Below are 23,172 nucleotides of genomic sequence, written 5' to 3' on the forward strand. Positions count from 1 at the left end.
AAAAGACAGAAGTATTATTAGAATGATTTTCTCTCATCATGCATGTATTAAGAGATATATTCAACATAAAATGACAAGGGAATTTATTACAATGGAAGCCGTGTGGACCGGGTAGTGCTCAGGGGAAACTTATGTCACTGACCGCCTCTTATTTAGCCCGTAAATATTGCCATAGGTCTTCTATATGGCTGCGGGCATTGGGGTTGTATTCCATCCCCCCCCCCTCCCCACCGCCCTCCGCCTCTCTCGTATGAAAAGCTTATTATATATAGCTTAATTTTTCAATGATTACGTCACAACAATAATGAGAATTCGAACCCCTTGGTATGAAGAAAATCAGCCCTACTATTATACAAATTATATCCGTCACTGTTTCTGTTAAAGAAAAGAGCAAAAAATACATTGTAAAATCTTGAAAAGTTTAATTGAAAATGGAATCTGCAGTGTGGATAAGATAAGATGATATCATAGATAATGTACTTCAAATACATAACAATGACTCTCAACACATCCGTGTAGTGTAGCCTGCGTAGGGTTATTGATTGTTCAAAATTCATATACGTGTTCAAAATTCTCGAATCTGATTGGCCCGTTGTAGTCAGCTGACCGCGCATTAACCTATGAAAAATGCACGGTTAAAATGAGATCAGTTTTGAATATGCTTGTTAAGTTAGTTTCGAACTCTCAATGGCGTTTAACGTAAATTGCTGGAATCACTCAGCCTACAGACTGGTGGATAGTTTGCGTTATACCTAAGTTCGTGCATTATCCTTCGATAAATACACGGTGGACTGTTGATTAACCCCTATTTAATCGAATGACATCTTAAACAGTCGACAACTACCGGTTCGTCGTATTATCTTCTGTATACCCGGTCATTCCTTTGCCATTTTGAGCGTTCTTTTGAAAATCAAAACAAATGCCGTCTAAGGCGCGCATATAATTTTGTTCAAGACTAAGTTAACGCGCTTATTCAAAATTAATATCTTTCTTCCCCTTTTCTTTGGGGTCTTGGATATGCCAGTTTTTTGTAGGCTTTTCATTCCTATATGAAATGATGACACAATCATTCCTATATGAAATGATGACACAATCATATTGTTACTCGTCATATTTGTATCATACTATTACATGCTGGTATATATATCGGCATTCACACATAACACTTGACATCTTCTTTTAGTATATTTGTCTTCATGAAACGTTTGGCGTTCCGTGCATTATTTACTATATAGTACTGTACCAGAAATAGTGTTGAAATAACCGGTCTTGAATTGCATAACGGAAACTTTGTACTTTTGAGGACAAAGTAAGTTGGCGCATGTTGTACAATTTGTAAATATAAGAAAGTCTTAAACTTATTTTAAAGAAGATTTAACCACAGCCATCATCATTGGTCTATTTGATCAATGTGACTATTCTGAAACAACTTCCCTAAACAGCTAGGAAGAATCTCATTCGAGTGCAGAAACGTGTAATGTCACGTGGCACAAAAGATAAAGACTTGATCAAGTCTAAATATGACATCATCTAGTCACATGCTCTTACTTTTGTTTTTTGTTTCTTTCTCTATTTGGATTTATTTCGCTATTTAATTACGACAAGGTTTAATTTCTGATAGGATTAGATAGGATTAAGGAAATGCTGAATCTAGAATTAATATTACCACGTCCTAACGATGACACAAGTTTAGTTCAGTATGACGCCATAGATTACAAAGTGATAACAGCACCTCCCCCTCCCCTCGCCTCCCCCTCCCCCTTCCCCTCACCGCATACGACTTTTAAATTATGATATTTCCCCACAACGGAGAAAGATTTAGTTAAGCTGTTTGCTGGGGTTGTTCATCACAAAGATCTTTATTATTTGAGCTAACGATGATAATTTAGTTTGTTTCTCCTGCAGTAAGAATTATAAATGATTCTTATTAACCTACGCCTATACCTTATCTCTATAGTCCGCCATACACAGGCCGTTCATTTATCTTCAAATATTGGCATGCACGCCTATACATTCTCTCTATCCGACATCTCAATATACAAGTCCGACATACACAGGCCGTTCATTTATCTTCAAATATTGGCATGTACGCCTATACATTCTCTCCATCCGACATCTCAATATACAAGTCCGCCATACACTCTCTATCCGACATCTCAATATACAAGTCCGACATACACAGGCCGTTCATTTATCTTCAAATATTGGCATGTACGCCTATACATTCTCTCCATCCGACATCTCAATATACAAGTCCGCCATGCGCAGGCCCGTTCATTTATCTTTCAATGTTGACACAGGCAGTTACGATGCCGCAGAACTGTGAATATTCTATTATTTTCAACTTGAAATAACAGAAAACGTTCTTTTTTAATTTTATTTAGCTACTCCATGTTTATGGTCAATCAAGCAGAATGTAGTGTAAGCATCCTTGCTTTCGAAAGGTGGACAGTAGGTGGAGAGGGAACAAAATAACCTTATATGTGACACGGGGAGGTGGTACAGTAAGGAGCCACGCTAGCTGCATGGATGATTTATTAAGAATGTACCATTTTGGCGAATATACTAGTATATTCCACATATTCCATATACACGATACACTTGGCCATATATAGCTATGAGTGAATGCCCAAAATCTACAACTCATGACGAAAATGTCACCTACCTCATCATATGGTTACATCTTTCTTACTTTTATCACATATATGAGTTATTTTGAAATATCTAATGTTCAAGGAAAGTTGTAGAACGGCAGACGTATTATATTACATATGTATACATATTATATTCCCATTTAAAATCACATGTCAGAGAATTTTCTTCTTTTTTTCTCTTTCTTTCTTCTCATAAATCTTGTTTGGTTTCTGTTTATCCTTTGCATAACCGCATCAGTTATAACATGCATGAACATAAACAAATTTAGATACTTTTCGATATAGTGATTGTGTGATTACTTTACCTTTCGTTGACGTCATACTCCGGTTTCAATCCACTCAGAGGTATATTTCGTCCATATTTGTTTGTCTGTTCATGCCATTACTAATTCCTCTGCTTACCAATCATTAACTCACCTCCTCTCCCCCTGCACCCATCCCTGCCCCGCCATATCAGAGTCAAACCAACGTTGATATATTAAAAAAAAATTAAAGTAATGTGTTTTTTTAAGTAGAGACATTGCATAGTAATCCTAACATAGGATAAACCGTTATTATGTGTATATACTTACCATATTCCTTATCAATTCTCACCTTTCCTTCACATCACCCTCGTCTAGTATAGAGATCTATTGATGTTATATATTTCTGTGCCGTATTGTCTTATTTAAGATTGATTCTGTTACCACAGGTGCCATACACCATTATAAATGGTGTAAAGTGGCTCACTAAAAGACTCATATGTAAATATGAACTTAAAACTACAAGTAACCTATACAAGTGTCATGTAAAGAAGGTCATGACCAGGGCTGTCGTGACGCATGGACAGTTTATGCTTATCCATGCACGAAATGTTTAGATTTTGAGAAAGAACATAAGGACGCTTAGCAATTAGTAATCCATCATTCAGGCATACTAATGGTGACTGCTTATAGTTCAATTTCCGCAGTTAAACTTATAATATTTCGTTCTATGGTCATTTCAGAGTTTATCAATATTGGTTCTGGTACTCGCTCTGTAAATATTGCATATGATGTTTCTGATGAAATTTGTCCAAGGTCCGTGATTTTTATCGTCAATACATAATAACAGAGCAATTTGTCACCTTGTTTACAACCTTGGGTTATTCAAACTGTCCTGTGCTGTACTATGCTGTGCTGTGCCATGCCGTACTGTGCTGTGCTGTGCTGCGCTAGGCTGGGCTGGGCTGGGCTGGGCTGTGCTGTGCTGTGCTGTGCTGTACTATGATGTGCTGTGATGTACTCTGATGTGCTGTACTCTGATGTTCGAGAGTGAATTCGAGCGCAGATCCAACACGAGAGCTATATTTCTTACGCCTCTACAGTTTGTTTGCAAAATTTAATTCGCTGATGTAGTTGATCAAAAGAAACAGCGCCATCAATTTACGCTCAATATTTCTAAAGTATGAGACTTTATAGCGTTTAATCATCAATTTCAAAAAATGTAAAAAAAAATACGTTTTCATAACATATACTGTTTGGTAATTTTACTTGGTGCGGGCAACAACAGTAATTCGTATCTGTGTTTTTTTTATTATCTGTGCTTCTGTGTATTGAGGGTATTCGGGATTCGACTGCACTTGCAAATAACCCGCTACACGGGAAATATCTTTATATGTAAAATGAAACATCATGAGCTCATATTGATTCACATATTCAACTGTAAAATCACCGTCATGCCATAATAAAGCAATTGCATTTTATAAAATTTGTTCATTTCATTCATTTCACAAAGTAATAATAGAAGTAATTTTTCAAATAGTTTGTTCTACCTTTCATAAAAAAAGCGTGGACATATACCCTACATATATATGGACAATTCGATCGAGGTTATTAATCTTAATTCTATCCAATTGGAACTATTGTCCAATCTAATTAAGACAAATTTTCGGACCGTTACCTCGCATCAATAAGTGGTTAATTGTTTTATCACTTGTTCTTTTAATCTCTTTTTAATCAGGGTATGTGATTTTAGACAAATACCTCTTAAACATTCCAATGGACCCCTAGATAAATACATTCCTTCTTATGTGTTCTGGGGGTCACTTGATGGTACTAGATATAGTCATCTCTTTATCACAAAATGTAACTGATAATATACACTATGTTAGGCCTCTATGCCAAGTAACCAAAAGTTTTCAACATTTAGCTTATTTTTGGATTTGGCAAATTGAAGTTTTAAGGATATAATGAATGTTTTATTTTCATCACTGCTTTCGTAAACCGATGTATCAATGTACTAACGGTTTAGTTTGCTTTGGGTTATTCCTTATATCCGGTTTTGTATCGAATCTCAAAAGGAATATAAAACTGGGACGAAGCGCGAAGCACTTTTAGACGATAACAGAGAAAAAAATTATAGTATGTTCATGATAGAACCAGGATTTATTCACCTATAAACACAGACGACTTTACAAACTTCTCTGAGGCTTTAAGGCTAAATATACCAAATACAATAATCTAGGTCTTTCTAACTGATCTTATACATACGGTTATATTGAAATTAATGATTAACTTTACTCATTATCGTTTCTTGAAGATTTTCAAGTAGGTTAGACTCACAGCCTCGGAATGTCACTCGTTATATATTTAACTCCGGAACGTGAGTCGATCTCTAAGATCTCTTGTTGGTTTTCGGAAGAATTGCCAACGTACTTAGAGACCTTCTTGGAAACACCTACTGGAAATAGACGTTGTACCTCTGGTCTGCCCGTAATACTTTTTTTTATATGGCATTGATTTCGGTTGTGAGGGTCACTTATCTGCTTCGTTGGTTTTTGGTACTAATATTCGAATAGCATGCTACCTGCACATTAAAACTGTTTATTTCACATATTTTCATTCGCCATTGATAAAGCAGTTTTTGATGTAACATATCTTGAGAGTGTGATGATAACTCTGAGTTTGATTTCAAAGTTACAGGTTGCATTCTAGTTGGACAGTTCCTTGATTCAGTAATACATTATTGATATGTGACAATATTATATTATTTTTCAGTTGTAGTGCTTAGTTTCTCATATTGTACATTCCAAGTAAACCGGTTGTCCAAGGAACTCACAAACAAGACAAACCAGAGTGTGCTCCAACAGGCAACTTAGACATTGCATCAAAATCGCAGCAAGCTACAAATGACTAGTTTCCAAATTTTCCTTCATGCATGTGTCAATCACACACACAGCAATCACTTCCAGATAGTTAGGACGACTACCCATAAGATTTCACTCAAATCTTGTTGCATTTTCCGAAGGACTTTAATAGTTCTACCATATACGCAAACAATTGGGATAGCCAGTAAGATGAATATACAGTCGTAATACTCGTCTTAATACTAGTAAGACCTTAACACTAATCTTATCACTAGTAAGACCTTAATACTAGTCTTAATACTAGCCTTAATACTAGTAAAACATTAATACTAGTTCAGTACAGTTAATATATATTTCGCATATACATAGGCATACAAAAACAGTGCAGTAATGGTATATACAGGATACTACAAAAAACATAAAATGTTATCAAAACTAGTAACCCTAAAGAAAAAGAAAGAAAATAACAGAACAAAGTAAGAAAGAAAAACAAAATGTACAAAACAAAATTGACAATAATATCAATCACGGTACTTGGAAGTTAGATAACTCTTTAGTTGATACCTAAATGAAGAACATGATTTCGAATGTCTAATACCAGTTGGGAGATTATTCCATATTTTATAACAATAATAGTTTAGCAAAAACTTTCCAATGACAGAGAATAGTTCTTAATACTAATCTTAATACTAGTAAAAGTAAGACATTAATACTAGTTCCTAATACTAGTCTTAATACTTTAGTAAGACATTAATACGAGTTTTATTACTAGTCTATAATACTAGTAAAACCTTAATACGAATCTAAATACTAGTCTTATTACCAGTAAGACCTTGATACTAGTCTTTATACTTGTAAGATGATGCTGATGTTGCAAGTGACCACCAGCTTGTAAGAACTCAAATAAAGCTTAAACTCAAGAAACAAGACAAGAAAGCCAATCCAAGAATGAAATACGATGTGAGCAAACTGCAGAACCCAGCAATTAAGAACCAATTTTCAGTGGAACTCAAGAACAAATTTGCTGTGCTTGAAGCAGTATCAGACGATGTAGACATTGAAGCAAAATGGGACAATTTCAATAATGCATTTAACCAGTCAGCTCAAGAAGTTCTAGGAACCAGGAAGAGGAAACAGAAGCCATGGATAGGTGTCGAAACATGGAAGAAAGTAGTAGAGAGAAAACATATCAAAATGAAAATTGAAAATGCGAAATCCATCAGAATTAAACAGCAACTCCAAGCAGAATACAAGGCTAAAGATAAAGAAGTCAAATCAAGCATGAGATCAGATAAGAGAAAGTGGGTGGATAGTTTGGCAGGTGATGCACAACGAGCAGCTGAAAATGGTCAAATGAAAACTCTCTAGGCGGAGTGTATAGCCTAGTGGTTAACGCCGGCGTCTCCCAGTCATGAGATCCCCGGTTCGATTCCCCGCCGACAGCAATGTGTGTCGTCTGGCAAGGGTGTTGTTCAATAACAACTTCCTGACATGGACGTTAAATGGATGTGTGCCGAGAGATTGGCTTCGGTCAGCTTGCGAGTCTACAAGCCTCCATGGCTTCTTTCGCGAGTTCCTGCTTGCGGGAAGATCACATATACATACATACATACATACATATTTGAATTAACAAAAACTATTTGCAATGAGAAACCGCGTCATGCAACAGGAGTAAAAGATAAGCAAGGCAATATCATTACAGACGAGGAGGGAAAAAGGACAAGGTGGAAAGCACATTTTGAGGAAATTCTGAACAGAGATATCCCGACAAACCCTGTGGAAAAGATAAGTGATGTTATACCAGAATTAGAAACCATTGACACCACACCAGTGACTAAAGCAGAAGTAAAGAATGCAATTAAAAAGTTGAAAAAAAGGGAAAGGCAGGAGGAGTGGATATGTTAACACCTGAATTGTTAAATGCAGACATAGATACAACAGCCAACAAGTTACACAGCATTATATGTGATATCTGGGATCAAGAAAAAATACCAAAAGACTGGAAGAAAGGTCTAATCCTGAAATTACCGAAGAAAGGAGACTTAACTGAGTGCGGAAACTGGCGAGGGATAACATTGCTGCCCATTGCAAGCAAGATACTGGGAAGAATTGTTATTGACAGGATTAAAATAGGCATTGACAAGAAACTTAGACCAGAACAAGCAGGATTTCGCCAAGGAAAGAGCACAACTGAACAGATCTTCATACTGAGAAATATTATTGAACAATCCATTGAGTGGCAATCTTCATTATACATAAATTTCATCGACTATGAAAAGGCTTTTGATTCGATTCACCGGGACAGTTTGTGGGAGATCATGAGGCAATACGGCGTATCAGGGAAAATCATCAACATAGTCAAACTAATGTATTCAGACAGTGTGTGTGCAGTGTTAGATGACGGCGAAGTAACAGAGTGGTTCCAAGTAAAGACGGGGGTAAAGCAAGGATGCGTAATGTCCGGATTTCTGTTTCTTTTTGTGATTGACTGGATGATGAGAGAGACTACCAAAGACAACAACACAGGGATCAGGTGGCAGATGACGTCTAAGCTTGAAGATCTAGACTTTGCAGATGACATCGCGCTCCTATCTTCCAGCCATTCTCAAATGCAAAAGAAAACAAACAGTATAACTGGTCTTGCGAGTAGAGTTGGACTTAAAGTAAACAAAAAGAAGACAAAGATCATGAGAATGAATAACAAGTAGAGGGATGCAGTTAAAATAGAAGAGGATGACATAGATGATGTGAATGAATTTGCATACTTAGGTGCAATAGTAAGCAAAGAAGGAGGTGGAGAGAGGGAAATGAATAGCAGAATAAACAAGGCAAGAGTTGCATTTACTAAATTAAACAAGATATGGAGATCCAAACAGTACGGAAGAAAAACCAAAATCAAGCTATACAAAACTTTGGTAAGACCAGTACTTCTTTATGGTTGCGAAACGTGGAAAATGAACAAAAGTGATGAAAATAGACTGGATTCCTTCCAATACCAGTGTTTGAAGAAGGCACTACAAATATTCTGGCCCAATATCATTTCAATGGATGAGCTCAATGAATACACCCAAACTGCAAGAATAAGTCAAGAAGTCAAAAGGAGAAGATGGAATTGGATTGGTCATGTTTTAAGGAAACCAAATGATCACCATTGTATGATTGCCCTGACATGGCGGCCAGAAGGGAAGCGGAAAGTTGGCAGACCAAAAACAACGTGGAGGAGGACAGTGGAAAGAGAAAGAAAGCAAGGCGGGTGGAAGACTTGGAATGAGGCAAGGGAAAGTGCACGAGACAGGGAAAAGTGGAAACAGAGCGTGATTGCCTTATGTGCCACAAGGCACGAAGAGGATAGATGAGATGAGATACTTGTAAGAACTTTATACTAGTATTAATCTTAATACAGGTAAGACCTTAGTACTAGTCTTAATACTATTCTTAATACTGGTCTTAATACTAGTGAGACCTTAATACTATTCTTAATATTAATCTTAATAATAGTAAGAACTTAATACTAGTTCTTAATAATAGTCTTAATACTTTAGTAAGAACTTAATAATAGTCTTAATACTAGTCTTAATACAAGTAAGACCTTAATACTAGTCTTGATACTAGTCTTAAATACTAGTAAGACCTTCATACTATTCTTAATACTAGTCTTAATACTAGTAAGACCTAATAAGAAGTTTCATGTTGTCAAATGTAACTCGCATCAACGCCTGATCAGATGGTACGTTGCTATAACAATGAACAGTAACGTAAGCTTTAAAAAACGGTACCGTACGTTTTACATACTTTCTCTCTCTCACGAGGACACTGGTTACAGTGATGGTTAATCAACTGTGAAAGATGGGTTAGGTATTCCTGTAGAGGGAGTTTGCCTCCGGAACCATTTTTTACATTTTGTCCAAGACAACTGGCCGGCGTCATCATTTGGACCAACTGTTGCACACAACGGCAAGAACAGGAAGACCGAGAATAGCCAACTGAATGATATTAGTACTGTTAGAAATGTTCCTAACTGTGTATAGATTAGGACACTGGCCGGCACCATAAGAGCACCAGCTGAAAATGTCGAAAGCCCTGCAATAGTAATGGATGGCATAAGGATGTCCATTGCATACTTTGTTCTTAACTTTCTATCTTTAAACGGTGCTGTCCTATATGCCACACCAAGGTGAATGCTGAAGTCTACCGCCAGTCCCACCCCAAGGGTAAATGTAAGGGACTCAAAAATGTTCAGTTCCCAGCCAAATAAGACTAAGTAGCCTATCGTGGTAATGACGGTTAACATAATCGTTACAGTTGCTAAGAAAGAAATCAAAAGATTCTTCGTTGTTATGATAATCATTATGAATACTGTACTAAGCGCGATGCTTATGGTAAAGATTGCGTTTGCCAAGATGCCATCTTGAATATCATAAAATTGCAGTTGAATTCCGACTTGACTATAAGTCCAACCACCTTTAAGACCAGGAGGGGCAGTGGATAACTGCATTGCCATCCAAGAATCAACACTTTTCCACAACTCGTCAACGGGTCTGTAGCTTAGGGTGTATGGAGTGAAAGTATCGACAGTGATGTATAAAGCATTGATTGAATCATTTTGATCGAATCGTAAGCCCGGAGAGAACTTTACACAAAGAGAATTCTGGCAAATCTGAATCGTATAACTTTTAACACAATCTTGAAAATCTGACATTGGGAACGGAAAGTCTAACCTTCGACAACAACTTGTTTCAGATTTTAGGAAGCATGGTCGGCTCATCCAATTAATAAACGAATCAATAAAACAAAAGCTTGTCTCGTTATTGACAAAAGTTTGCTTCTTTAGATCCTTACAAAATTCCGCTAACCAAACTTGAGTTTCTGAATCTCCTAACTGAAAATCGGCATCTAATTCGAGTGGACCAAAATCGTTAGGATTCCACATACTTGTATTATCTGTAGGGAGTACACCCCAAATGAACGAAAGGGGAAACACATTTCCAGAGTTGGCATTATTGAAGTCAAATCGTTCTTTGTAGATTTGATCATAAGATTCGAAAATGTGACTGTGTCGAAATAGTGCGAGTTCGCTGCCATCCGCAATATTTAACCGAGGATAAACGAATACGAATATACTCCCAGATATTCCAAAAAGAATGAAAATAGCAATCCATAGAAGCCGTAACTTTAAGATCAAGTTTGGTAAAATCTGTTGGAAAAATCTGTTCACCGTAGCCGATAATGATGTGTAAAGTCCTTGAAGGCATCGCCAACAACGGTTGTGATGATTCGATTTCGAGTTTGTCGAAAGATATTTATCTTGAATAATTAAAATGGCAGGTAGCCATGTCGTTGTGTAAACAAGGTTTGCGATAAGAATCGTACCAGCGAAAATTCCAAAACACTTCAGCGCGATCACATTTGTTGCAGCAGTCGTATAAAGTGCTGAAGAACTTGTTAGCGTTGTTACAAGTAACGTAAAGAGAGCATGCCGTGTGGATTGTTCCAGGGCGTCCACGCGATGGTTTTCATCTTCTCCGAATTCTGCTTTAGCGATCTTCCATAAATCAACGAAGACAAATGTGTCGTCTGCCCCTATTGCAATAAGGAGAATAAGGGATGCGATATTTGTGAACGGAAAGAAAGGTACTTCAAATACCACTTGATATATGAAGAAAGTAAGTACAGTGGAGAGCGCCATATTTAACAATGAGCCGATGGTAATGAAAAATGATTTCGTGTAGATCCAAATGATGATGGTGACGGCAACTCCTCCTGCCAAAATATAGGCAAAATCGACGAGCAAGAGTTGTTTAAAAACGGTAAATTTCAAATAAAAATCAAGCCCAACGATTTTAGTCAAGCCATCATCGAGAGATTTGGAGTTTTTAAAGTTATCTTCGTAGACATCAAATATTTTGTCTACGCATTCGGAGAATGAACATAGTTCGATCGGTGAAAAACTCAACGAGAACTTTAATTCGTTGTCACTATTTTGAATATCCTGATCAAAAGAGTCAGGAACCAGAAAAGAAAATATAATGTAGATCAACCTTCTTCGAACACATTCACAAGGTAGGTCTCCACAATAAGTTTCGTCGTAAGCAGTTAGTTGGCCAGATATGTAATACTGTGAACAGCGGCGTAATATACTCTGGGCATTCTGGACATCATCCTTTGTTATGTCTTCACATGATGACTTGTTGTTAAGTAAAGCAATAGCGTAACCCAGTGACCAACTTGGACAGCAACTGCTAACATTCGTACCTGCGAGTTCTGTCTTCCTGCACTCTGTGACGAACATATCGTGTTTTCTTACTAATCTATCTTCTTGACGACAGATTGACTTAAGCTTCTCCGCTTCGAATAAATTAGTTCCCGGTTTGGAAGATTGAAAGACAATCTTTGGGTTGAATATACCTATGGGGACACAAATAACCGCATGATTAATTAAATTGGTGGGGATAACATGAAACAACTTTCTTGCAATATATAATGTAAAATATAGTTCATATATACATAATATACATTATACTATATACACTTCATAGAGATATGTATAATAAATTGTATAATCATGTTTCGAATGTTTATTGAAACCAGTATAAACATCAAACAAAATATTTATAAAAAGGAGTACAAAATACATTTAAAATATAAAATAAAATTCAAAATATAAAATATTACTATTAGTTATTAAGAATGATTACTAAAAGGTTAATACATATAAATTAAACATCAAATTATATTAAAGGTTCTAAGTGATCAGACTGATTAAATATTGCAACACGATAAATAAAAGAATTTCTGTACAGCTGAATTCTGTGTTTTTGCAAGATATGAGGATTTCTAAGATTTCTGCTGGATGACTCATAATTGAAGCATGTAATGGATGGTTTTGTTGTTTTTAAAACTATTTGTCATTCTTATGAATTCGGTCTTAGCAGCGGTATTCACGATTTTTCCTAATAAATAAATGGGTATCTACTTTCAATTATATACGCTGTATACTTAAGACACTTCGTTAGTCTATTCTTATCTTCACATGATATAAAGTGATACCAAACAGGTACATTATATATAATATGCGGCAGGATAACAGAATTGAATACATATTCCTTTGCTCTTTTGTTTAAAATGATACAATATAAGCTTAACTAGATACGATATGGTAAACCTTGCTCAATATCTTTGATATATGACAGTCAAACGTCAGTCTGTCGTCATTGCGTACCCTTTAATAGTTAATCTTTGACGCTCTCTCAACCTCAGATACCTGTATTTGTACACTTTGTGATTTTAATGACACAAGGCCTTCATGCTTTATGTTTATCTTTGCAACGCACATTTTCTTAGACTGCTTGGGATTGAACAACAAATTCGTTTGATCACATGTTGATACTATGTCGTTAACAGATCGTTGGTAATTTGATTGATCACAGACAAATGAGCTTTTGGATACTTTGCATGATATTGAAGTGTCGTCAGCATATTTTGTGACTGAGATGTGATCATTCGATTTGACTTCATCGGTGTATATAGTAAACAATAAAGCATATAATGGACCCCCCCCCCCCTGAGGCACACCAACTTTTATTTCAGACTTATCTGACAACCCTTTCTCCAATTTAACTTTAAAAAGTGAGCCATCCAATGTATGAGTCATGGCTCAATAATATATCTAGATGAATCCTTAATTCATTGATTCGGAAGGACTGTATTGAATACACTGGAGAAATGAAGGAACAACACATTTGATATAGTGGTTTCCATGTTATTTAAATGCGAAACAATTTCATGGATTAGTAAAAGCACAGCCTTGATACAGGATACACCTTTTTTTTGTAAGCAAATTGATGTTTATCCCCAATATACAGGTACATGTACAAGATTACTTACTTGGTACGCCGGGGCATTCTGCTCTTTGGGACGTATCTTCTGCGGAGACTTGTCGTTTCTTTCTTTGAGAAGTTTCCGAAATACCGCTACCTCCTCTCGCCTGAGATTCTATGTACTTCCGAGGTATAGGAGAAAGAATCGATTGATCAGCTCTCTGGAACTTTACGAAAGATAATTCCCTAGCACTTAGGAAGGTCCCTCGTTCCTCGAAACCCTGAAAGTAACAATCATTAGTGAAAAATCAACAATAACCGCAACCAATGTCTGACTTTTTCGCCTTCGTGGATATTTAACTACCGTACATAAACTGTGAACAACGTAATGTCATGATAAGCAACCGTAATATGCTTTCCATATCTCTGTGTCTTTCCAGAGTTTTAAAAAGTTTAAAATATTACTTTTAGCTATTTCATGTTCACTTAATTGCTTTGTTCTCTTAATAAGATAACGCGAAGGTGTTCTTACTAAACTGTGGAAGCAGAACGGGAACATATAACAGGCGCGTATCCAGGATTTTCTAACCCGGGGGGCGCGAATTACTATCTAAGCGGAGCGCCACCATCGGTTGGCGCGGAGCGTACAAGAAAATTTCTGGTTTTGATACCCCCCAGATCACCGGAAATGGCACTTCTCGGGCTTGAAAATGACCAACCAGATGTACACTTTTGCCTGAGAACCAAGTATTTCCCAATAGTTTTTTTTTTCCATCCATAACATTTTTGAAGATTGTCACCAGTCACACATCATGTTCGACCTCATTGCATGTCCTGTGGATCATTGCTTTTGTAGGTGATTCTACGTCACGGCCCACAATATCCGAAAGCCCCACATTTCATGGTTTTAAGCCCATTATTTGTTCAGAATTTGAAAATTCACATTTCCCGTGAATAAAATCACTTCAAAACATACCCATAATGTTGCACAAAATTCAATCTATGGACAACCAATATAGAAAAACCCCCTTCAACCACTAACAGACAGGTCAAAATTGCACGAGTAGAGGGAAGTATGATGAAGAATGTTGGTGAGGAAATTTTGGAAAATTCAGACACAGTTAATTTATTGGTGTAGAAATATTAAAACCTCTTATAACGGCTATTATAAAACTTGGTTGAAGGAAATGAAAAATAGCAGATATTCCCGATATCAGATAACCGAACACTACACACATAGGCGTAGGAGGCAGGGCTGCAGCCCCCCCCCCCCCCACCAGATTTTTTCCCCTGAAAATTCGGGCAATATGCTGAGAATTTTTCGGGCACCTACGGTACTGAAAGAAAAATTAATAGCAATGGTGTAGCTTAAGGAAATGAATAGTTTAAAAATGATCTCCTTGGTAATTAAAATAAAGTTGTAAGCTTGGCCGACTAATTCGCCATTACCACTGTAAAAGAGAGTTTTGACATAATTTGACCTGTATGCTTCGTCTCCATAAGACATTTCGTTGTTTACATTAGCATTCCGCGGTATACTGCGCAACTTTCACGGACCGTACGGTGCACGATGCGATGTAATGACCGATGCTTGCCTATACGATATTGACATTAACATGTTGAATGCGCGCTTCGCTCGCGAAAAATTTTGGTTATATTTTTCGGGCAAGTCGTTACAGCCCCCAAGTCCAATTGGGCTCCTATTACACACATAGACAGTTTTGAGGCTGTTCACCCTGGAACATGCATTTTCATGCTCACTGATATGATGTGATATCTGCTCCTTGCTTTGCCAAGGGAGGGGCGAAGCCTGTAGGCAAACTATCTAAGCGTAGCGACACCATGAGTTGGCGCGAAGCGTACAAGAAAATTTTGGCCGAAAATGCCTCCCAGATCGCTGGAAATGACACTTCCCAGGCCTTGTAAGTTGCATCTAAGCATTGTCTTTTTTGAAATTACTAGCGATATCATAAAGAAAATTTGCTCGGGGGGGGGGGGCGGTCGCCCCTTCCCGAAGTGCGTCATGTTCCCCGACGACTCGGTTGAGTTCAAGACCAGCCACAGTTGGTTCCATAGCACAATTGTACAATTGTTTAAGGCGTCCATACACACACACACGCGTTATGATAGACCATATATTGTATATATATAGATACATTAGTGAAAGAGGAAAAATGGAAACGTCAAAAATGGAGTTGTCGGTGTAAGGGTGGGGTGAGGCGCACGTCCCCTCCGTAATCCTCGATCTGTCACTGGCTACCCTGTGTACATTATAGGGGTCAACGCTGTAATTATGACTGTTCCTCTTTCTCTTCCCGAGGTCTTGGCGTTTATCTTCTACTCCCTCCTTTTCTCCTTTTTCTCTTTCTTCTTTTTCTTTTCCCTTCCTTCCTCTCCTCCTTTTCTTTTTTCCCCCTCCTTTTCCCTTTTTTCTTCTCTTTTTTCTCTCCTCCTTTCCTTATCCGGGGGGCGCGCGCCCCCAACGCCCCCCCCCTGGATACGCACCTGTATAACATAACTATTTAACTAAACATTGAAAATAGATATTCATGTCACTGATGTTGATTGCTTTGATGATATTAAAACTGTATTATTAATTTTACTTGTATATAGTATACTTTTCTGTATAACTTGGACACAAATGTCATGTGTATACGTTTGTAAATTCTCTCATTGTTCACATACCACTCTGGGTTCTCCAAAACTTGGAATCCCTTTAGTCATAACAGCAACTACACCGAGAGCACATGTAGCTATCAAAATTGAAGCACAGATGACAACTGGGAATCGTTCTATAGACGTAACGTACCTGTAAAATAAATGTTTATATAGGATATGTGTAAAACGTAAAAAAAGAGCGAGAGAACTCGAATTTCTTTCTTTTTAACATTTAATTTATATCAATATCTTAAAGTACAATATTTTCTCCTGTGCTCTTCATCGCCTTTTCGTAACTGTAAATAACAAACTATATTGTAACTATTGGTGTGTACTTGTTTTGTGTGGAACTATGACAAAGGGAAGTCTCACAAAGCAAACTTTTAGCAAGCGTTTACCACACCAAAAACGGAGGTTAGAGTGACAGAGGGGAGTTTTCAGATGTAACTGTTAGCTTTATATTGCCTTAATAAATATATATATATATATATATATATATATATATATATATATATATATATATATATAAATCATATGATCCTATATACAATATAGGATCATATACTGAAAATACACCAACGTATACTACGTTAACTACGTTCATAATACAATTTAGGTTAGATTTATCACCGTGTAATTTCTGATTAAAATCTTTTAATTGTGTAATTTCTTGTTATAGACATATAATTTCTTATTATTATTATTATTTATATTAGGTTTTTCTTTATCATCATCGTGTACTTTCTTACAATCTTCTGTATATTGTCGTCTTTAATCAGTATATTATCGCATAAAACGACTAAATAATCATGTAAATGTTTATTATTCTCATCCCATCAGTTGTTGTCTTTTTGGCGTTAGGATGGGGAACAGAAAAAACAATCTTGTTTTCAATTTATAAAGTTTTGTTTTATAACATTGCGTTCATGGGTGTACAAACAATACTGAATTCTTGCATCCCCCCTCCCCCTCCCCCTTTACCACACTCCTCGAATGTACGCACCCGTGTAGAACGTGATATCGACTGATTAATATACATGCCTACCAGTGGCGTAGCTAGGATTTTTTGAGTGGGGGGCCATGGGGGGGCTGCTCTTTCTAGTGGGGGGCCGGAGGTTACTATCTAAGCGGAGCGCCACCATGGTTGGCGCGGAGCGTACAGAGAAAATTTGAGATTTCAGCACCCCCCAGATCGCAGGAGATGGCACCTGTGAGGCAAAATAGCAACCAAAAAGATGTGCAACTTTGGTGACAGAAATGCAAAAAAAGTTTTTTTCTCTTTCATGCTGACTGGCCTTGCCAACTCAACCAGACTTTTAACTTGAGGGAATTTGGCATCATTTGCAGGAATTTCAGAATTCCCAATATTTTATATCTCTACCAGTAGTGGAAATTCCTGTTTCGACAGTTTCGTTGCCATAAAAAAGTTGTTTTGTGGAATATTCAATGACATATATTCATTTGACTCGAGGCAATATATGAATACCTGCAGGGGGCGGCGATCTGTTTCAAATATTGGGGGGGGGGGACATCTGCTTGGATGCAGGCGAATTACTGTCAAAGCGGAGCGCCACCATTGGTTGGCGCGCAGCGTACAAGAAAATTTCTGGTTTTGATAGCCCCCCAGATGACCGGAAATGGCACTTCTCGGGCTTGAAAATGACCAACCAGATGTACACTTTTGCCTGAGAACCAAGTTTTTCCTAATAGTTTTTCTTTTTTCATTCATAACCTTTTGTCAAGATTGTCACCAGTCACACATCATGTTCGACCTCATTGCATTTATAGGTAATTCTACGTAACGCCCCACAATACCCGTCAGCCCCACTTTTCAAGGTTTTAAGCCCATTATTTGTTCAGAATTTGAATAATAAATTCACTTCAAAACATACCCATAATGTTGCACTAAATTTCATCTATGGACAACCAATATAGAAAACCCCCCTTAACCACTAACAGACCGGTCAAAGTTGTACGAGTGTAGAGGGAAGTATACTATGATGAAGAATGTTGGTCAAGGAATTTTCGAAATTTCAGACACAGTTAAATTATTGGTGTACAAATATTAAAACCTCTTATAACGGCTACTATAAAACTTCGATATCATAGAAAATACCAAAAAAATATGCTCGAGGGGGAGGGCGGTCTCCACCCCTTCACCCCCCCCCCCCTCCCTTGGCTACGCACCTGCGGTTAGAAATCTTGTAGGAAACAGGCCAAATGGAAACCCAGTGAACCCATATCGATGTGGATCCTATGTATGATTGTACGTACTTACACTCATACACAAGATGCAAACCAAATTTCATTACGGATGCGGTCCGTCTAGCTATTCATTTCGAGAAAACAAAGTAAAAACTACTTTCGGTCATATATAGTAACAAATTGTGACACGGTTAGACAGGCGCTTTGCGAGGAATTTGCCAAGGGAGGGGCAAAGCTTGTACCCAGACTTTCTAAGCGTAGCGCCACCATAAGTTGGCGCGAAGCGCAAAAGAAAATTTTGGCCGAAAATGTCTCCCAGATCGCTGGAAATGGCACTTCCCAGGCCTTGTAAGTTGCATCTAAGCATTTTCTATTTTGAAATTACTAGCGATATCATAAAAAAATACAAAACATATGCTTAAAAAAAACTATGCCACCAAATATTGGGGGGGATATAAGATACTATATCCCCCCACCTAAAATATTGGGGGGACATGTCCCCCCCCGTCCCCCCCCCCCCCATGATCGCCGCCCATGAATACCTGATACCTCGGCTCAGTACAAACGGAGCCAATCTTTTGATAGATTGTTGCGCTAGGTGGAAGCACTGAACATATTTTCAGCAGATATCGCTATCACGCAGCACAACAAGGTTCGTGGTGTATGGTCGCAATCGTCGCATCGACCATTGCCATGCCATTCTGTGTGACCATTCTCATGATTACTACAGATATTGTATTATTCTTATTCTGCCAGATGCAGACGAGAAAATTGTGTAACTCTATTTCCCAAATTATTGAACAAAAAATATTAGCGAATCGCACTGATGAGTGTTTTTTTTTTTACCCCATTCCCAGTGGGGGGGCCAGTGGGGGGGCCAGCCGATTTCATGGGGGGCCTCGGCCCCCCCAGGCCCCCCCGTAGCTACGCCACTGATGCCTACTAGTACTACCAGTGTAACTACTACTACTATACTGCTTCTAGTGTAGTGTGTGTGATGCGGTGGGGGATTCTTGGTGGCGTCAATATGGTATATTATAAGTAAGTAAAGTAATATAACTTTGTATTAAACATAATTATCTTTATTTCAGTGTTTAATAGAAGAACGTTTAGTTTGCGACTGGTGAAGATGATAACAATGTTTGTAACATTTTGGTAAATTTGACAAAATTGAAGAAAAAGAGTTGTAAACACGAGATCTACTGTTCTAATATTAAATGCTGAATATCTATCCGGGGTACCATCGTTTATTTTTCCAAGTCTGTTTCTTGTTTAATGTACGTCTAAAGGTGTTCAGTATAGAGCCTACTACAAAAAGATATCCTTACCCATGAAGGAAACTGGTTTTTGTACCCTCAAGTTCATCCTCGATGACGATTGATTGAGGCGTTGTATTGTCGGTGGTCGCCATTATCTGGAGATTTAAGGGCGCAGTTCTTGGTGATGAGGAAAATATCCCTTTTCTGGTGTAAATTCCTTTCCACGTTGAGTATTGTTGATACCGGCACAGTTCGTATTAGCATGTCAAGTTGAGCAACATCAACACAGCTTAGGATATAGTCTATATAGCCAAACTACCTTGCCAAAGTGCTGCTGTTAATGCTACACCATAATTAGTAGTTCTACATTCAACAGGTTAAAAACAGCACATTGCATAACATATGCTATGATATTTGTTCAGTGACAGGGGCTTGTCATGGTTGACCAAGTTCTCATGAGTGATGTGGAATACCGAAGTTTGATGTATTGTTTGCCGCCATGAGCATTCCCACTCTATCAATTCGGGCTCGACTGAAATATTTCCCGTGCTAACTTTTTTAGGCCGAAATTGATGTTTTATTGAGTTAATCTTTATTGGGTTTTCTTATAGAACTGTATGTAAAACGAGATATATACTGAACGGTATGTCAGTACCTCCGAAAGTAGACAAACAGATATATGGCATCGGACCCAGGCAAGGGGTATATACAACCACCCCTTTTTCAAACATACACAATATATATATATATATATATATATATATATATATATATATATATATATATATATATATATATATATATATATATATATATATATATATATATATATTATAGCCTATATATATATATCAATGTTCCACTACTATTGATTTGTTTGCGTGATTATATCTCGGTATAGATGTTTTTAGTATTGGAGAGATATTATAAGCCATTTACGAATAACGTGCAAGTAACTAACACAACCATTGAAAAAAAACTTTTGAGTCATTGCTTTTCCAGGTCATGTTTACTTTACACAATTTATAATATTCATCGGAGCGCAGAGCTTTAGGTGTGGCATCGAACATTTGGGTGGCATTTTGTACATGACGTCGGTATAGCAAAGCTGCCCAACGATAGAGAACTTGGTGGGCAGACAAGAGAAATGCTGATAATAGTAACACGTTTCAGACGTTTTAACCTAGTTACAACGGCATGGTGTGGGGTCGTTTGGTATCAATTCATTAATATCGATGCGAAGATTATGCGGAAAAGGAGGGAACTGTGTTTCTGAGTGTGTGTTGGTAAGTAGGGTCTGTGGCCAAAGGAGTGTAGAAGCTAACGTCAAACAAGTTGTCATTTGGCCCCTGTGACCATAATCAGCGCGGTACTGGATGACATTGACAGCGTGTGTGTCAGCATTCATGATGTGATGACATATGTGCACACTGACAGCGACATATTTTCGGTATATCACACCTGTTTGATCCAAGTTCACGTTGGTTACAAAACATATCAACGTCAAACACTGCAACCCCCCTCCCCGCCCCCTCCAACCCAAAAATTAAGACTTGCATGCAACCTTCCCCGGGATGTTAGTATATGGTTCTCCCTCATCTTTTCAATTGACCTATCCTTTAAATTAGGTTAGGATGATAAAAATGCTTTTATAGGAGGAACCATGGAAACTCTACTGAAAACATATGTTGTACTAGTAATTAGGGCAAACGTAAAAGGAATGAGGATAAATGCGATTTCCCTTCACATTGTTGAAAAGAGGACGCGCTCTCACATATAAATTCCGAGTAAAACTATCGATTGCACAAGATAAGGTTAAGTATGTTAACCACTACCTCAATCGTTACTGTCTTATTTATTCCTGTTACGTAATGACTCGTGATGCGTCCGTCATAACCAAATGGTGGCCTGGTTACAGTCTCCGTGTAAGAAGACTGGAGTTGAGAGTGCATTAAATTGGCGTGCTCCGGCCCTATGGCAAGCCGTTTTAACAATTGCCCCTAAATTTTACTTAAGTGAAATGCATTCTACTTAAGTGAAATTTAAATTCCAGTCGACGAAATTGAATGTCACTTAAGTAGAATACAAGTAGAATACAAATGTAGTTTAATTAAGTGATATATGCAATTTCACTATAATAAAATTGTATTCCACTTCATTAGAATATATTTTCACTTAAGTGGAATTCCATTTCACTTTAGTGAAATAGTAATATGTTTTAGTCGAATTCTGTTCTACTTAAGTAGACCTCAATGCTACTTAAATGAAATTCCATGCCACTTAAGTGAAATTCCATGCCACTTAAGTGAATAGAACATTTGTATTCTACTTAAGTGGAATTCTATTTCATTCAATGGGAAAACATTTTACTTAAGTTGAGTTACATTACACTAAAGTAGAATTGGGAGGTAGTTGTTAAAACGGTATGCTATACGGGCCATGTTTGCAATAATGACCACCGCTCCATTTGTCATTCGCTTGTCGGAGCAGTACAAACATCAATTATAACTGAACAAGGTTTAATGTCGATGATGTCTGTGACGTCACTATAATGATAAACATATTTGACGGAAAGAAATTATTGTATATGAGAGCTTTTGGTTTACAACGGGGAAACGAAAAATCAGAGAGAAGAGATTGCTATCCTTCGGCATCGAAAGCAAAATTCACATAGACAAGTACTTACTTTCCGTCAATATGTTCATCATCATAATGACGTCATAATGATGTATTTGTGGTAATACATCGAAACAGGTGGGCACCGGGAAACTAATGTATATAGAACGAGTAGTCGATGTGATATGCTGTCACAATGCTGTCACATTTCAATGCTGATGCTCATCATTCGAGACCTTTGTTTGTTGACATTTATGGTTTGATATAAGCGCATGTTAGACTGTTTACCAAAACGGTTCATGTTTAATACGGAAGGAACCATGGAAAGCGCACAAAGAACGGCTATATATACTGTTTTTGGGAAAGCAAACTATATTTTGGAAATGGACAGGTGTGTCTTTCAACACCCATTATAGCTTGTCGAATTATGTTGTGCTTTACTTAGTGCATGTTGATATCTACTTGTGCGCGAGATACCATTATGTGCTAGAGCATCTGTAATTCATATGTAAATTGTTATAATATTAAATTTTATGTTTTTTAGGGCATTTTCTGTTGTAATAGGATAAATAGTACACAGTGAGTTTCCATCAAGGGGGAGTTTACTTCTGCTGGACCAAATCGTGTGATATTCTCAATTTTGAAACAAGGTAATACAAGACCCCGTTACACGAATCGTTCTGAAACCTCCTTGGCACGTTGATGGTTTGAGAGATTTCGGTGAAGAAGCATATGTTACACAGGTCATTGTCATAGTTGGACTTTTTACATGATGTTTGATATTATCTAGTATAAGAGGATATCATTATATAGTCTCAATATTATATGCAATGTGGTTATTGATCAATGAATTAAGT

General features: G+C 37.4%; 1 protein-coding gene across 2 annotated transcripts; it reads right to left on the reverse strand.

Moving 5' to 3' along the window:
* Nucleotides 1–5,040: 5,040 nt before the first annotated feature.
* LOC139981238 (protein dispatched homolog 1-like) lies at nucleotides 5,041–19,976 on the reverse strand. 2 transcript variants are annotated; one of them, XM_071993464.1, is made up of 4 exons: nucleotides 19,769–19,976; nucleotides 16,263–16,386; nucleotides 13,645–13,858; nucleotides 5,041–12,165 (listed from the first exon to the last, which is right to left on the reverse strand). In XM_071993464.1, exons 1-4 carry the CDS (start codon nucleotides 19,849–19,851, stop codon nucleotides 9,590–9,592), a joined length of 2,997 nt encoding a protein of 998 aa, XP_071849565.1. In that variant the 5' UTR covers nucleotides 19,852–19,976; the 3' UTR covers nucleotides 5,041–9,589. The 2 variants fall into 2 exon arrangements, with proteins under 2 accessions (XP_071849565.1, XP_071849566.1); XM_071993465.1 differs by lacking the exon at nucleotides 16,263–16,386 and having other exon boundaries at nucleotides 19,769–19,909.
* Between the last annotated feature and the right edge of the window lie 3,196 nt (nucleotides 19,977–23,172).

Source organism: Apostichopus japonicus, chromosome 15 (assembly GCF_037975245.1).
Source record: "Apostichopus japonicus isolate 1M-3 chromosome 15, ASM3797524v1, whole genome shotgun sequence".
NCBI lineage: Eukaryota > Metazoa > Echinodermata > Holothuroidea > Aspidochirotida > Stichopodidae > Apostichopus > Apostichopus japonicus.

Bases quoted from the DNA above. Each gene is read 5' to 3' on its own strand.
- LOC139981238 (XM_071993464.1), bottom strand. From the start codon at position 19,851: ATGGCGACCACCGACAATACAACGCCTCAATCAATCGTCATCGAGGAT. The intron at 16,387-19,768 runs GTAAGGATATCT...TTTATTTTACAG, and splicing joins AAAACCAGTTTCCTTCATGG to GTACGTTACGTCTATAGAAC. The intron at 13,859-16,262 runs GTATGTGAACAA...TGTTACTTTCAG, and splicing joins GTTTTGGAGAACCCAGAGTG to GGTTTCGAGGAACGAGGGAC.